At 33.5% G+C, this 17013-nt stretch overlaps 2 protein-coding genes across 2 annotated transcripts; one reads left to right on the forward strand and one right to left on the reverse strand.

The window, feature by feature from the left end:
* The first annotated feature begins 1231 nt into the window (after window positions 1-1231).
* LOC140876434 (small ribosomal subunit protein uS17) lies at window positions 1232-3016 on the forward strand. The gene is made up of 6 exons (XM_073280393.1): window positions 1232-1371; window positions 1471-1511; window positions 1607-1707; window positions 2249-2393; window positions 2539-2628; window positions 2713-3016. Exons 1-6 carry the CDS (start codon window positions 1360-1362, stop codon window positions 2801-2803), a joined length of 480 nt encoding a protein of 159 aa, XP_073136494.1. The 5' UTR covers window positions 1232-1359; the 3' UTR covers window positions 2804-3016.
* Window positions 3017-3191: 175 nt separating this feature from the next.
* LOC140876433 (hydroxyproline O-arabinosyltransferase 1-like) lies at window positions 3192-6363 on the reverse strand. The gene is made up of 8 exons (XM_073280392.1): window positions 5810-6363; window positions 5015-5082; window positions 4710-4911; window positions 4513-4610; window positions 4367-4436; window positions 3769-3840; window positions 3554-3667; window positions 3192-3467 (listed from the first exon to the last, which is right to left on the reverse strand). Exons 1-8 carry the CDS (start codon window positions 6248-6250, stop codon window positions 3408-3410), a joined length of 1125 nt encoding a protein of 374 aa, XP_073136493.1. The 5' UTR covers window positions 6251-6363; the 3' UTR covers window positions 3192-3407.
* Between the last annotated feature and the right edge of the window lie 10650 nt (window positions 6364-17013).

The following is a 17013-nucleotide window of genomic DNA, read 5'->3' on the forward strand; positions in this document are numbered from 1 at the left end:
TATTTTAAGAACTAAAATGATATCTCACTTGATGCATGTAATACATAATAGAGAACTAATAACATTAAAACATAAATTACTCCATTAGAATTTACAATATGGATTTCAATTAAAACAATAAAGCGACTATTAAGTTTCATAAAAACCATATTTAATTAAAATAGACTTACATCTTGTAAGTAGGTAAAAACATAAAAGTGATAAAAAAAAAGCCCATTTGTAAAGCCCAATGATCAATATCCAAAAAATTCTTATTTTAAACAAAATTCGGCCGGTTCAGTTTGTTCGGTTTTTTCGGGGCATAAAACCGAAAACCGAACCGAAAAACCGGTTTTCAAACATTTTAAAACCGAAACCGGCCGAAAAACCGAACCAAAAAAACCGAATTTTTCGGTTCGGCCGGTTTTTTCGGTTTTAACCAAATTATGCTCACCCCTAGTTTTGACGTGATTAGTTTCTTTGTATAGCCTTTTGAAGAGGTGTTGACCTAGTCCCCCTCCTCCTTTAGGTTTCCTTTGTATCGTTTTTTTATGCTTATATATAAAGGTAGGGGTCTGCCTAACCCCCATTTCCGGCGGTTTTCAAAAAAAAAAAAAAAAAACTCTTTTATTGATTTGGTGAAGCCTTAATTTAAAATTACAATTATATCTTTATTATATAGCTTTATTGATATATTTTTTTCCTTAAAATAACTTTTTTTTAAAAAAAAAATATTTTAATCATATCATTATGTGTAGAGATATTTAATGCACGATTATGTAAATCCCATTATAATGAATGCATAACTGTATTATTATAGTAAAAAAAAAACTGTATTATTATGTAAAAAAACCTAAATATAATAAATCATTTCAAAATGTAATTTTATTTTTATTTTTAAAAATAAATTAAATAATTTTTCAATATTATTAATAATGTTACCTAGATTATATTATCATAGAAAAATACTTTTTGTTTATAAAAAAACTATTACAATCAAATAATAATTTTAAATTATTTATCAAATGTTTTATTAAAAAAAACCATCTTTAAATCAAATTCTTTATAAAATATATTTTATAAAATAACCATCTTTAAAGTTCTTAATCTTAATATAATATATACAGTTTCAAAAAAAAAATATAAGAAATTTTAGATAAATAGAAATATTTATATTATATATACATATAATTCTAGTAACATAATTTATTTATTTATAAAAAAAAGAAAAGCTTTTTGGGCTTTGAGCCCAATCGGCGCCCTTATAAGAATTAGAGATTAGGGTTATGTTTCACTGATCGCCACCTCCACCGTACTATACCGCCGTCGCTCTCCCTCTCCCTCTTCTCACTTCCTCACACCCGCGGCCAGAAGACAACCATGGCGGAGCAGGTATATTTACAGCACGCGCTGCCTATCTTCCGTCGTATCTGCCATTTTTTTTTTCTTTTTTTGCATCACTAATCATCGGTCTGGTGACTGATTTTGCAGACTGAGAAGGCATTCTTGAAGCAGCCCAAGGTTTTCCTTTGGTAACGTTTTCTCTATCGTCTATTCTTCTTCATAGTTAGATCCGTGCTTTTTTAAACTTTGTTGATGTTTGAGGGGAATATCCGTGAAATTGCAGCTCGAAGAAGTCAGGAAAGGGTAAGGTACCCGGTAAAGGAGGCAATCGCTACTGGAAGAGCATCGGGCTAGGGTTCAAAACTCCTCGCGAGGCTATTGATGGTGCCTTTTTACCCGATTGTTGTTATATTATTTAACTTCCTGTTTATATACATCCGTAATTGGTTGTGGGAAGAAACTAATTGTCTATATAAATGCGGTGGCTTTGTTCTCATTGCATCTGACTTCCACACTAGCATTGGCAATTGGTATACTGCGGTCATATTTCTTTCGCTGTGATGTACACAGCTATCATCTTTTGAAGTAGCAGTGATTACTTTTTTCCTTGCTAGCTTTTGGTCCTGTTTATGTGGATAAAATCTAAGATACTGGGATAATTTGATTCTTGTAAAAGAGCATCTAGTGATTGTCACACTCGTGGGTTTCGGCTATGCACAACCGATGTGGAGTGTATTGTAGTTTCTTGTGTTGATATCAGTCTGCAACTTTTGTGGTTTGGTTGCATTGGTGAGCTGCTGCTCTAGTCAGTCAATCTGATGCTGATAGAAATTGCTTGAATTAAACATTTGGGATTGTCTATTTTTTAAAATGTTTGTGTTGCTTGTTTATTCGTTGTTATTTTCTCGATTTTAACTTTCGGCAGGTACATACATTGACAAGAAATGTCCATTCACTGGAGGTGTGTCTATTAGAGGCCGTATCCTTGCCGGGACATGCCACAGTGCTAAGATGATGAGAACTATCATTGTTCGTCGGAACTACCTGCACTGGGTGAAAAAGTACCAGAGGCAAGAATAATGTTTGACCTTTTAATGTTCTAAAATGGTTTTGTTTCTGTGGATGTGCTTAAGCCTTAACTTATGGAGTTGTTTAGGTATGGTTTTGTTTCTGTGGATGTGCTTAACTTACTGAGTTGTTTATGGAGTTGTTTAGGTATGAGAAAAGACATTCTAATATTCCTGCGCACATATCCCCATGCTTCCGTGTGAAAGAGGGAGACCATGTTATCATTGGCCAGTGCAGGCAAGTGCCGACGTAGTCTGCATCTGCTTCATCACTTGGTTGCTGTAATTTATTTGTGATGAGTTTCTTGTCGTCCCCATGCAGGCCCTTGTCGAAGACCGTGAGGTTTAACGTTCTCAAGGTGATACCAGCTGGTTCTTCTGGTCGTGGGAAGAAGGCCTTTACTGGGTTGTGATAACAGACGTCTGTTCTTGTTATGATACTGAGTCTTGTTTTTAAGATTTTTACTTAAGTTCTCTTCTTGAGTGATGTTTTTAAGACTTTTACTTCAGTTGATCGATCTGCCATTGTTGATTTATCAAATTTTGTATCGCCCAGCAATTGGAATCTCTCGAATTTTGTTTGGTTTTTCTGGAAAATTTGAACTATGAATTAGAGTATTCCAACATAGGCTGCATGCTCAAAATCTCGTCGAAACTGTGTACTCGACAACATTACATGTTGGAAAAGATTAGTAGAATTATGGTTGCTGGAGTCCTATTCGGGCTGACGACAGCCGAGTTCCAAAATCTCAAGAAAATCTTGTGGGCATTTTCTTCATTACCGTTGATATGAAAAATTAGTGAGCAAGCAACTTGGAATACCATGTACATTTTTGCCGAAATATTTCTTGTTTAATATAGTGCACAAGTAGAGTTCACTACCTCTCATTCTAAATAAAATTCATGAAACTTGTCGTAAAGTGCATAATTTCTTTCAAAGTCGAAAATAAGCCACCGATATTTTTCCTCTAGTTATTCTCTCTCTAAACAGCAAGAGTGGCCTTTGTATCAATCATCTTATGAACCCCAGTTTGGAATATTGGCAGTGGCTTCATTCACCATTTTCACCAGAGTAACCTGCCATATCGTATCATAAAAATATAAAACGAAGATAATGGAGCAACAATTTAAAAGAAATATCACACTACAGAGTGAAAACATACCACACTTTCTGGGACACCGGGCGGTGGCATAGAGAGGTTTCTTGGAGGCCAGGAGTTGTCATATGATCTTTTGTCAAACCTCCACTCTCCAATCTTTCCATACGTCAAACGGCCCTGAAGGATGTGAAACATAAATCTAAGAATGTAAGAAAAGCTGAAAACTTTTCAAACAATGACAAGTAACAAAACAAAGAGCCTCGTCGAGAAGAAAATACCTGCAAATCATAGTCGCATCCATAAGTATAATGAATTATGTAAGCCTTGCCAATTTCTGTATCCCATGGAGGCTGCAGGAATTTTGAAAGAGAGGCAATTTTTAATCCATCACTAACATGAATGGCAGAGACTCCAAAACATAAGTATCACTCCGTCAACAAATGACTATCAAATTCCAAATTCTTTGATCCAAAGAAATGAAAATGAACTGCTAGAGGACTATCAGGGGTTTAAATGCACTAGTTTCTATATATGGTGTACTACTTTTTCAAGCTAAAAGGAACAATAAGTAGTCACTTGCATGTGTCATAATTTCCCGTCAGTAGATTTATTTTATCATTAGCAACTTTAAAATAGGAAACTTTATATGGTAGAAGTGCATTTATGTGTTGATTTAATGATTTGATTAATACTGGAAGACGAGTTTACAAGCTAGTGGATGTGCAAGACAAAATGATATTCACATGTAAAATGACGACTGATGAGAACCAATAAGAATAGCTCTAAACCATGTCAGACACCTAAATCCTAATGTTTAAAGAAGGAATATATTGTTCTTGAAGAAAACTTCTAAAAATGACAAAAAAGTTACCGGACCTGAATCATGAATTCCTTGTATAAGATGTTACCCACACCATGAAATGCTGATGCAACAGCATAAGCATACCTACATTTGCAAAAGTATAACTTAGGGGCTCAAAAAAGAACAGCTAAGCTATTAGAAATATAATGTGGTCACTTGCATCTCAAGAACCCATCCAAAAGCTTTATCTGTTTCAGGATCCTTCTTCATTGCCAAGGAAACATTCATCCAAGTGGGAGCTATCTTTTTTAATGAATCCTAAAATCATTTTATTAAATTAGAGCTGGAACACCTTGCATGAATGAAGAGAAAGAGAATTAATTTATCATCAGCAAGCCTCGTAGAAAGAATATATACCTTTGCTACAATGACAGGAGAATTCCCTATGGGGTCAATGTTAGTTATTGGTCCCTTTTCCTTGGGGAAGAACTTCCTCAGCACGGCCTCATATTTCTTAGGCTCAATGTAAAAGAAAGGAAAAGCCGCTCCAAGACCATCTCTAGATAAGTTGGGGATGGGCTTCACCAGAATGTGGTCTGGCTCAGACATCAATATATAGCTGCATAATGTCAGAACAATTATGTGATATATTATTTTCTTACATCAGGGAACTGTAAGATGATCAAGACATGGGGAAGAAATTTTGGCATGTATTTCCATACTCTTCTTCAATATTTGCCTGCCGAAGCCATTGCACAAATGCCCAAGGCCTATTCAGGACTATGTAACCCTGAAATTGTCGAATAGGACAAAAGATAACCGGAGATAAGCGGAAAGAATCCGACAAGATCCTAAAAGTTACAATTCTAAATTTTAATCAACAAATCCAAGAGACCATTACTTTCCATCCATCAAGTTGTTTCTAACAGCCAAATGATATGATCAGCTTCCGCTTACCCCATAAGCATAACTTTGGTGACTGACTTAGAACTAGGAGTGCTTACCACTGCTTGGGCAAGTGAAGAAAGACAAAACTGGTTTGAGCTTTGGCAAAAAAGTATCATAACCATACGAATGATTATGCATGTGAACCTCACATTGTTACAAATTGTGATTTGTTGTCGTCACATAAATATTACCAACATATCTGGCAAAAACATGTGCAGTCCATGTACAAAATTATTTTCATCATTTAGACACGCAGAAGAGATTCTATCCTCAATGTTTCTGAATAGAACATATCGCATATTTTCCTTTCACTAGTTCATACAGAGGAAGCTCCAATTTATCAACTAAACATTAGAAATATATCCAATTTTCTTGAAGTCATTAGAAATTGTAATAGCAGCAAAACCGAATTTCAATCGCATTTTTGCTTCCTCCGAGCTAAACTCTCTTGAATGGCTACCAACCACAACAGCAATAAATAAACAAGCCAGAAGATACACTGAATATATGCACAAAATTACACCAACCAAGATGAACAAAAGCGAGAAAACAAACACAGAAAACGAAACCTGATCCATCCCAGAAGGAAGCGGCTGAGCAACAAAGGTGGGAATCTCATCCATGAATTTGTCAGGTTTCCCGGAGTGCAAAATCCTAGTGAAGCCACCCATCTCGGAATTGGGCATACTCTTCTGCTTCTTGAACCAGTAGTACATCACCCTGCACTGCCACGTGTTGTAGACGGAGTCAGAGGCGGTGACAGCCGTGTGGAAAAGCCTCTTGGTTTTCTTGGCGGCCGAAGAAGACGATGGCAAATCTGTGGGCATCTTGATGATGGGATCTTGATAAAACGAAGAATGTAAATTTGTTGAAGAAGAAAAAGAAGAAGAAGAAGAAGGTCCGGGGAAGTCCTGCTTGAGCGATGCCTTGGCAGAAATGATGATGTTGTATGTGATAAGTGCAGTGGACAAGGCGACCACCAGCGTGAAGAACAACTTCCCGCACCCCATTTGTGCGAAGAAGAAGAAGAAGCTCGGAGACTTGAAACTTTGATTCTTGCCTGTGATGGACAAGCACAGCAGAATATGGTGAATGAAAATATTAAAGTAATAAGAGTGGGCTGTGTTTTTCTTGGTAGAAATTGTAGACTTTTTTGGCTGCCAAGGAGATTTTTTTTTTTTTTTTTTTTATCGTTATTAATTAATATATTTCTTTTATTATTAATTAATAATATTTGGTAGATGAGAGAGTTGACTACATAGGGTTATTTTAGTGATTTTTTTGGAAAGGAAAAAGTACACAAGTAGAATAGGAGAAATTAACGAAGATAGAGAGCCACTCGTCTTGGTCAAATCATCTCACTTAGTTTTCGTTTTTTTAGACATAAAAATTGATATAGAGCTCACAATGTAAAATTGATTATTGACTGATGAATGATGAGGATTAAGACTTGGTTTGGAAGTCAGAAGACGGAAAAAAAAAAAAGAGAAAAGAAAGAAAAAAGAGAGAAAAGAAAATTGATGTATTTTTTGTGTTTGAAGTAGGAGAAAGAAAGGAAATGAAATGTGTTAAATTCACTTTTTTTAAAAATTATGTATTTTCTTCTCAATTTTATTTTATTATTATTTTTTTTTGTGTTTTCTTCAATTTTCTATGACTTGAGAGGAAAACAATTTGAATTTTGACGAGAGAATCTTCTCTCTTTTTTTTCTTCTTCTTTAGGTCATCTCCAACTCTCATCTAAAGTTGACGCTCCAACGAATTCTCCAAATGCACTCTTCATTTTGGAGAGTGCTAGTGTGCTACAGTGATTGGAGGATCACTGTACATTTGGAGACATTTTTTGAAGATGACATTAATTACAACAAGACATACTTCAAAATTGCAAAAATGTCCTTGTGTAATTTTTTTTCTTTTTAATCCATTTCATTTTTCTAATTTTTTCAATTAATTTCAGTGTTCCATTTATTTAATTTAGTTTTAATTTATTTGAAGTGTTTTTATTTTATTTATAAATTAATTATAATTTTAATATTTATAAAAAAACATCAAATAAAAATAATGAACAAGGTCATGATAAAAAAAAAACACAACACAATTTAGTACAACATTTTATTAAAACACAATTTATTACAAATATTTATTGTCGACTTAATTTATGTCTGTATGATTAATGTTTTGTGTAGTTTGTAATTTAATTGTTTTGTGTTGTTTGCAATTTAATGAACAAATAAATGCATTATTTTAAAAAATCGAGTCGAATAAATTTTAATTTTTTTTATGTTTAATAGTATAATACATAATTAATTAATATATTACACGATTTTTATTTGAAATTTATTGAATTAATTCAATTGAAAGATATATTATGTAATTATTAAATTAGATATATGTGTGTTTGTAAAACAAAAAAAAATAGAAAAATGGAGTATTTGGTAATATTTAGAAGATATGGGTTGAATTTTTTTTTTTGAAAATATAGATCACGAATCTCAATTTTGGAGGATAGATGATGAAAAATAGAGGATATGAGTTGGAGATGACCTTAAAAGCCTTCCAAACAACACATTTTAAAATTATGTAAGATAATTATATAGTTTCAAAAGTAATGTGTAATCTTTCGTGAACATCTAACATAATCCTTAAAATTATTTCTTCTAAATCTCTTCCTTTCCTTCCCTTTTAAAACTCCTAAATGAAGCATTTGCCAGCAAGATTTTTGAGTATCCAAATTTAATGTTACAGTCCTAACTAAGTTTTCAAATACTTAACATCCATTTTATTTTTATTTATTGTAAATTCCAGCAGAAAATCAGAACCACATGAAGAAAACTAAAAATAGTCATTATAGTGAATAGTGATGTCCTATTTTGAAATATAATGTCATATAATCGTTTTGATCTGCACTGTTTGAGACAACGCTACGTATTTAAATAGAAATGGATTGTATTTACGTTTTCACTATTATAATCTAGTAAAATATTATTATTATTAAAATATGTCAGGATTCACAATATGATTCCTTTCTCTGTGCCAACACTAGCCTCACCTACAGATACATAGTACAAATTATACAATGAGAAACGGGGAAATATCGTCTAAACTGATTTGATTTTGTTTTTTAAATTGCGGAATGATCAAGTTTTAAGGGATTATTTCTAAGAAAAAAAATACATAGAAATACTAGGAATTATTTTTTATTTTTGATGGAGAAATACTAGGATTTTGAAAATACTACGAAAATGAAATAATTTTTGTGGTCGAAGAAAATAAATTAATAATTCTACAACAAAAAAAAGGCTATCGGGTAAAAGTTCAAAAATAGAAAGAAAAAACATTAGCGGCTATATTTTTATAATTTCATACTGGCAACATGAGGGCCAAATTAATTAATACTAGCAACCGTAGCACACGTATTGCGTGTGTAACAAAAAAATATGACAAACATATTCAAATGTAACTTAATACATGTTCCCAAAAACAAATTTTATGCAGTTAAATAAGATAACTAAAATATTTGTAACACATATATATACACATCTTGTAACTTTTAGAAAAGAGTTGAATTAAAAAAAGTTGAAGTACAATCCTAATATATACTTGTTCCACCGTATAAATAATTTCTTTAATTACACTTGAAAGAGATTTCTGCATTTCAATTTCTGAACTTACTTCCCTCAACCTACATGAACACATATGAAGACCATATTCTTCCCATAATTAAAGACATACAAATTTTTATGTAACAATTCATAAACTTTATGAGTACGACATAAGGCTTTGACAATGAAAATTCTTTGGGTGCACCAGAACAAATGAGAATATTGTATTCTTCTAATTTTGCATCCTCGTAAAGGTCAATTGAATCCATGTTCACCAATAACAAATATTTAGAAGAAAATATATAGATCTGATATATAAAGATAAGAAAAGCCATTAAAGAACTTCAAGAGTATGAATTCAACAACATATGAGTTACTCGGAAGAACCATTATTAACTCCAATTGCTTTTTTACATAAGAGATGGCGTATATTTTTTTTTATGAAATTTGGCAAATTCCTATTTGGGGGGAAAAAAAAAAAAAAGATAATACATTTGTCTCGAATAATGTTGGACATCCAAAGATGTGTTGGGAAAGATAGCCAAAATTAATTGACTTTTATGTAGCGGAAGCTTTTGATTCTTTTCCCCTTCAGTGATACTATCGGATCAAAGCGTTTTCATGATATCAATATCAATCAAGATAATAAGCACGAAGAAAACGACACAAGGATTTTTACGTGGAAAACCCAAATTAGGGAAAAACTACGGGACCTAAGTCCACCAAGAAAATCTCCACTATATCAATAATGGGTACAACACATTCCTAGAATAATAGGAGATAACAACAACTCTCCCTAGAACAACTTAGGGGATACCAAGAACTTCAAGAACAACTTTTCTTGGATGACACACTCGATCTCACTTTACTAGTGGAACTCACACAAATCTAATCACGTAGAAAATTCTTTCTGATGTGGAAGATCGGACATCGCCGCAACCACAGAGCATACTAAAATTTATCTAAATGACTAGGCTACAAAAACACTCTTTATTGCTTGTGTTTTTGGTATTTCTTGGGATGATTTGAAATAATGGTTTTGGGGTGTATTTATAGGCAAGATTTTGGATGTTAGGTAAAGTGTGAAACCATGACAATGTGAATGGTATCAAGTTTGGTAGCCATCAAATTTGAGTTGAATTGTTGAATCCAAATGATGTTTGAATTCCAACAATTCTCCCCCTCAAACTCATTTTGTGGATTCAATCAAACCCGCTGCACATCTACAGCTTTCCAGCTTTTTTTTTTGGCAATGACTTAGTGAACATATCGGAACCATTTTCATCAGTATGTATCTTCTCAAGATGTAGCAACTTGTCGTTTAACGCATCTCGGATCCAATGATACCTCACATCAATATGCTTCGATCTTGAGTGTAAACTAGAGTTTTTACTCAGATGGATCGCGCTCTGACTGTCACAGTAGAGCGTAAACTTGTCTTGCCTTAGGCCTAACTCTTGTAGAAACTTCTTCAACCATAGAAGTTCTTTGCATGCTTCGGTAGTGGCTATGTACTCGGCTTTTGTTGTGGATAATGCCACACACTTTTGAAGTTTTGATTGCCATGAGACTGCTCCCCCTGCAAATGTCATCAAGTATCCGGATGTGGACTTTCTAGAATCAACATCACCAGCCATATCTGCATCAGTGTATCCTTCTAACACAGGTAGGTTAGTTCCAAATCTCAAACAAAATCTAGAAGTACCTCTCAGATATCGGAATATCCATTTCACTGCTGACCAGTGATCTTTGCCAGGTTTTGAGAGAAATCGGCTTACCACGCCAACTGCATGAGCGAGGTCAGGTCTCGTACACACCATTGCATACATCAAACTGCCAACTGCTGAAGCATAAGGAACACTTTCCATATCTTTCTTTTCTTCATCACTTGTAGGACATTGACCTGAACTTAGTTTGAAATGCCCTGCAAGTGGAGTGCCAACGGTCTTTGCCTTATCCATTTTGAATCTTTCAAGAACTTTCTCAATGTATTGTTCTTGAGATAGCCACAACTTTTTATTTGTCCTGTCCCTGGTGATCTTCATTCCAAGAATCTGTTTCGCTGGTCCTAAGTCTTTCATTGCAAAAGACTTGTCAAGCTCCCCCTTAAGCTTGTCTATCTTGGTTGAATCGTGACCAATGATCAACATATCATCAACATACAATAATAGTATGATGATATCATTGTCATCATATTTCTTAAGAAATACGCAGTGATCAGAATTGGTTCTCTTGTACCTGTGACTCATCATGAATGAATCGAACTTTTTGTACCACTGCCTTGGGGCTTGCTTCAATCCATACAAGCTTTTGTTCAACCGACAGACCATGTTTTCTTTGCCTTTGACTTTAAATCCTTCTGGCTGATCCATATATATTTCTTCATCTAGATCACCATGAAGAAATGCGGTCTTGACATCAAGTTGTTCTATCTCCAAATCCAGACTAGCAGCAAGTCCAAGAACAACTCTGATAGAGGACATCTTCACCACTGGTGAGAAAATTTCATCAAAATCAACACCTTTCTTTTGGTTGAAACCTTTTACGACCAGCCTTGCTTTGTACCTCAGTCGTGATCCATTTTCTTCAGTCTTCAACCTGTAAACCCATTTATTTTTAAGTGATCTCTTACCTTTTGGTAGATTTACCAATCCATAGGTATGATTGTCATGAAGCGACTGCATTTCATCTTTCATCGCTTCGATCCACTTATCTTTTTGGGCACTTGATACAGCTTCTTTAAAACTTTCTGGTTCTCCGCCATCAGTGAGCATCACATATTCATGTGGACTGTATCTTGTAGAAGGTATTCTTTGTCTGGTTGACCTTCTAATCTCTGTCTCGGAAGGTGAATCTGAAGTGTTGTCTTGAGCATCATCTGGTTCAATTAACTCTTCATGATCACTCTGTATATCTCCCCCATGATCACGAACTATGGGTGAACGAACAGGATCTAGATTAACTGGGATTTCTGAACTGGATGATTGTGATTCTTTATTGTGTTCAACATCACAACCAATATCATCTTCAAGAAATACAACATCTCGGCTTCTAATAATCTTTTGATTTACTGGATCCCATAGTCGATATCCGAACTCTTCATGGCCATAACCCAAAAATATGCACCTTTTGGATTTATCATCAAGCTTGAATCTTTCATCTTTTGGAATATGAACAAAGGCTCTGCATCCAAACACTCTTAAGTGTTTGTAGGAGACGTCTTTTCCAAACCAAACTCTGTCAGGAACATCACCATCTAACGGAGCTGATGGAGAAAGGTTGATCAAATCAATTGCAGTTCTCATAGCTTCACCCCAAAAGGAATTGGGCAATTTGGACTGAGATAACATGCACTTTATCCTCTCACAAATTGTTCTGTTCATTCTTTCAGCCACACCGTTGTGCTGAGGTGTTTTTGGAACACTTTTCTCAAGCCTGATACCATGAGTTGAGCAATATTGCTCAAATGGACCCCTGTATTCGCCACCATTATCTGCGCGAACACATTTCAGTTTCAATCCAGTTTCTCTTTCAACTTTTGCGTGAAAATTCTTAAAGATCTCAAGAACATGATCTTTAGATTTTAACGCAAAGCACCAGACCTTTCGGGAGAAATCATCGATAAAGGTCACGAAATATAGAGCACCGCCGAGAGTTCTATCTTTCATATAACACAAGTCCGTGTGCACTAAATCCAAGCGTTGAGTTTTTCTAGATGGAGAAAAACTTTGAAATGCAACTCTGTGTTGTTTTCCAGCTAAACAATCAACACAAGTTTCCAAGTGCATACCAGATACTTCAGGTAGGAGTTTCTTTCTAGCCAAAGTTTCCATTCCTTTTTGGCTTATATGGCCAAGTCTCATGTGCCATAATTCAATGGTGGAATTCTTTGTAGACACATTAACCTCTCCACTGGATACCTTAGCCTACATCAGATAGAGAGAGTTTTGCTTCACACCTTTAGCGATAATGAGAGAACCTTTGATGAGTTTCCATTTTCCTTCTCCAAAGTGACTGACACAACCTTCATCATCAAGCTTTCCAGCAGAAATGATATTAAGTCGAATATCTGGAACATGGCGAACTTCTTTGAGAGTGAGACGAGATCCGGTATCTGTCTCCAAGACAATGCTCCCCATACCAATGACTTCTGTCATACCTTGATTGACCATTCTAACTTTTCCAAAGTTTCCACTTGAGTAGGACGCAAACATATCTCTGTGTGGAGTGATATGATATGAAGCTCCAGAATCAATTATCCAATCAGTTTGTTGGAATGATACGTTGAAACATGCTTCATCGCCAAGAATGATAATATCTCCATCAGATGTAACTGCAGCTGTGTCTTTCTCTTCTGACTTTGTACCATTCCTTTGATCTCTCTTCTTTTTTCTGCATTATCTTTCGTAATGGTTTGGACCTCCACAATAATGACACTTGAATTCTTTTCTGGTCTTAGACTTCCCCCTGGATTTGTCTCTTCCTTTCTGAGGACCTCTGGTGTAACTTCGTCCTCGATTATCAGTCGTTTCTGTAACCAATGCCTTGGTTTCAGAGTTATATTCTTGCTCTTTTCTTCTAGACTCTTCAGTAAGAAGGCAATCTTTGACTGTTTGTAATGTCATTTTTCCATCAAGAGCAGAATTACTGAGCGATACCACAAGAGTATCCCAACTGTCTGGCAAAGAGCTCAGTAATAACAAGGCTGTAACTTCATCATCTAGGGCAATCTTCATGGTGGTAGATTTGTTGATTAAACCCTGATAAGTATTTAGGTGCTCCGTCATATTTGCACCTTCTTTGTATCTGAGTCGTGCGACACTTCTGATAATTGAGGCTTTGTTCAAGGCATTCTTTCTCTCAAACATAGCTTCAATTTTTCTCCACAAAACATCGGCTTTATCTTCGTTTGCAAAGTGATGGAAGATACTATGTTCGATAAAACGTCGTATGTAACCGACAGTTTTTCGATGTAGTATAATCCATTCTTCATTTGATTGATTTTCTGGCTTGGCTTCATCACCACTCAATGGCAAGTACAAATCTTTGCAATATAGCAGATCCAACATGCTTGCCTTCCATATAGAATAGTTTGACCCGTTCAGTTTGAACATCCCTCCAAGGGGCTCCTCCATTGGACGTGGCTCTAATAACACTTGTTGGGAAAGATAACCAAAATTAATTGACTTTTATGTAGCGGAAACTTTTGATTCTTTTCCCCTTCAGTGATACTATCGGATCAAAGCGTTTCCATGATATCAATATCAATCAAGATAATAAGCACGAAGAAAACGACACAAGGATTTTTACGTGGAAAACCCAAATTATGAAAAAACCACGGGACCTAAGTCCACCAAGAAAATCTCCACTATATCAATAATGGGTACAACACATTCCTAGAATAATAGGAGATAACAACAACTCTCCCTAGAACAACTTAGGGGATACCAAGAACTTCAAGAACAACTTTTCTTGGATGACACACTCGATCTCACTTTACTAGTGGAACTCACACAAATCTAATCACGTAGAAAATTCTTTCTGATGTGGAAGATCGGACATCGCCGCAACCACAGAGCATACTAAAATTTATCTAAATGACTAGGCTACAAAAACACTCTTTATTGCTTGTGTTTTTGGTATTTCTTGGGATGATTTGAAACAATGGTTTTGGGGTGTATTTATAGGCAAGATTTTGGATGTTAGGTAAAGTGTGAAACCATGACAATGTGAATGGTATCAAGTTTGATAGCCATCAAATTTGAGTTGAATTGTTGAATCCAAATGATGTTTGAATTCCAACAAGATGTACTTGAAACAAATCTACAATATCATAGATGTCCATACTCCTTAGCAATCAATATAGTATGTACCCATCATATTTTACAACACCACATGAATGAGCTTTTGATCCTTTGATCATGTGGAGAAGGGAAAGTATAAACTTACCTTTAAATTCTCTAATGCTCCATGCAAAAAAGAAAAAAAAGAAAAGAAAAAAGAACATATTAAGGGATATTAAAGTTTCTTATATGAAATCTGCTTGACAGAAAGGACCCGAACATTTTATCAAACAAATTATAAACACAAAGTAAGTGACATTTGATAGAGAAACTAATATTAAAGAACATAACTTCCAAAAAAAAAAAAAACAATATGAGTCCTCTGGCTTTTCGATCAAAGGAGTTAAAAATAGCAAACTAATTTAATTCAATTCTCATCGGATTTAATTGGAAGAAACCAAAATAAAAAACCAAACACAATCAATACAACAAAATGTATTTTATCTATTGTAGTTGAATTTCATCCTTGATTTCTATTATAGAAATGGCCGAAAGTATTAGATAGAGAACCTAAAGTGCAATGTTGATTCAGTAAAAAAAAAAAAAAAAAAAGAAAGAGTTTTTTGAAATCTGCTAATTAATATTCAATAGAATCTATTTGTTGAATGGATAAGCTTTAAAAAAATTATAAACCAAAGGCAGTTAATGTTACTTCTTGAGGGAATTGTCTAAGATAAAAGAATGTGGAACGAAAGAGAGTGAAACTAATGAAGGAAAATAATTGTAAAGTAAATAAAATTAAGGGCAAGGGTGTGTGAGAGAAGTTACCATATTAATATATTACTCTTAAACTCATAAACTGAGTTTCACTCAATGGATGATTTGAGGTCAAAATTGACACATCATATTTTGGTGTGTTTGACACAACAAAATAAGTTTTTATCATAGCCCCAACTTTAATAAAATAGAAAAGATAAAAAAGATAGATTAATATATTTTCAAACAAATATACATGAACGAATTATAATCAAAATTCTTTATATTTTAGCAAGAAAAGAGAATTAAGCCGTCGTAGAAATCCATAAGAATCTCATCTCAGATTTAAAAAGCAAAAATGGGAGGATGATTCTTTGAACTTTCATGATACAAATGAAAACTTAAAATTCTTGAACTTTAGAGAAAAAACATAACTTCTTATTCGATTAATCATTAATTCATTACAAAAAACAAAACATTCAAAACAGATAACACAAATGAAACAAATCTATATCTATACCAATTATAAAAGTGTGAACCAATGTCAAAGTTTTTCATTGTGTATTTTCAATTTTGTCCTTGGTTAGTACACACTTGATAAATTCTATGTGGATACTTTTGTAAAATCAATTATTATAATAAGGTCAAAATTGACAATGTGTGCATATTAGATAAGGTTCCAGTTTCCAAAAAGATTAAAATTCTAAAATACTTTAGTTTTTATTTTCTTGTAGATAAAGTGAACATATTTTTTTCACAAAAAATTTAATTAAATTAAATACTTATCCAGTTTTCTAAAAGATTGAAACACCAAAATACTTTAGTTTTTATTTGTTTGTAGATGAAATGACATATTTTTTCAACAAAAAATCTTATGTATTTTAATTTGCATAATGACCTATTGAACTAAATAATTATATCACGAGTTTATAAATATAACAAAATATCAGATTTTTAAACATTATTAATATATATATATATATAAATTAAATTACACATCGATGTTGAAATAAATCAATTCATGTGGAGTCAAGTTTTAATCCAAAATAATAAATAAAAAAAACCAAGACACAAATATCATATATATGTAAAAGTTCAAATTTAAAAAATTAACTATTTTTCCTCCTCAAAAAATCTAAAAACTATAACAATTATTTTATGAGATGATGTTACAATTAACGAAAGAATATTTTTACAAGAGTTGGAAATGAATATCTTCAATTGTTTTTAGCAAAACTATAAGATTGATATTATTTAAATATTATTGAAGTCTGTAAATATATCTATGTAATAATTACATAAGTTTCAATATCAATATTGTGTTAATGTAAAACTACAATAAACGTATCACTTATATTTATAAGCTTACATGAATTATTGATAATATTTCATTCTAAACTGTTAATGTAGATGTAAAATAATCACGATCGTAAATAATACAAACATTGAAACGACAAGTGTTAAATTGTTCAAAAATGTTGCAAATATTTTTATTAGTTGCAATGTCAAAGATTATATTGATTACAACAATATCTTCTCATCTCAATTAATTTATTTAACGTTTATCGACAACAAAATATGTTCCCACGTAATTGACAAATGGGAATTAAACCCACCCACTAAAATTTAAAC

The sequence above is a fragment of the Henckelia pumila genome, chromosome 1, assembly GCF_033568475.1.
Source record: "Henckelia pumila isolate YLH828 chromosome 1, ASM3356847v2, whole genome shotgun sequence".
Classification (NCBI taxonomy): domain Eukaryota; kingdom Viridiplantae; phylum Streptophyta; class Magnoliopsida; order Lamiales; family Gesneriaceae; genus Henckelia; species Henckelia pumila.

Bases quoted from the DNA above. Each gene is read 5' to 3' on its own strand.
- LOC140876433 (XM_073280392.1), bottom strand. From the start codon at position 6,250: ATGGGGTGCGGGAAGTTGTTCTTCACGCTGGTGGTCGCCTTGTCCACT. The intron at 5,083-5,809 runs GTTTCGTTTTCT...CGACAATTTCAG, and splicing joins TTCCTTCTGGGATGGATCAG to GGTTACATAGTCCTGAATAG. The intron at 3,668-3,768 runs GTATTTTCTTCT...CACATCCTTCAG, and splicing joins GATGCGACTATGATTTGCAG to GGCCGTTTGACGTATGGAAA.
- LOC140876434 (XM_073280393.1), top strand. The intron at 1,512-1,606 runs GTAACGTTTTCT...GTGAAATTGCAG, and splicing joins CAGCCCAAGGTTTTCCTTTG to CTCGAAGAAGTCAGGAAAGG. The intron at 2,394-2,538 runs GCAAGAATAATG...GGAGTTGTTTAG, and splicing joins TGGGTGAAAAAGTACCAGAG to GTATGAGAAAAGACATTCTA.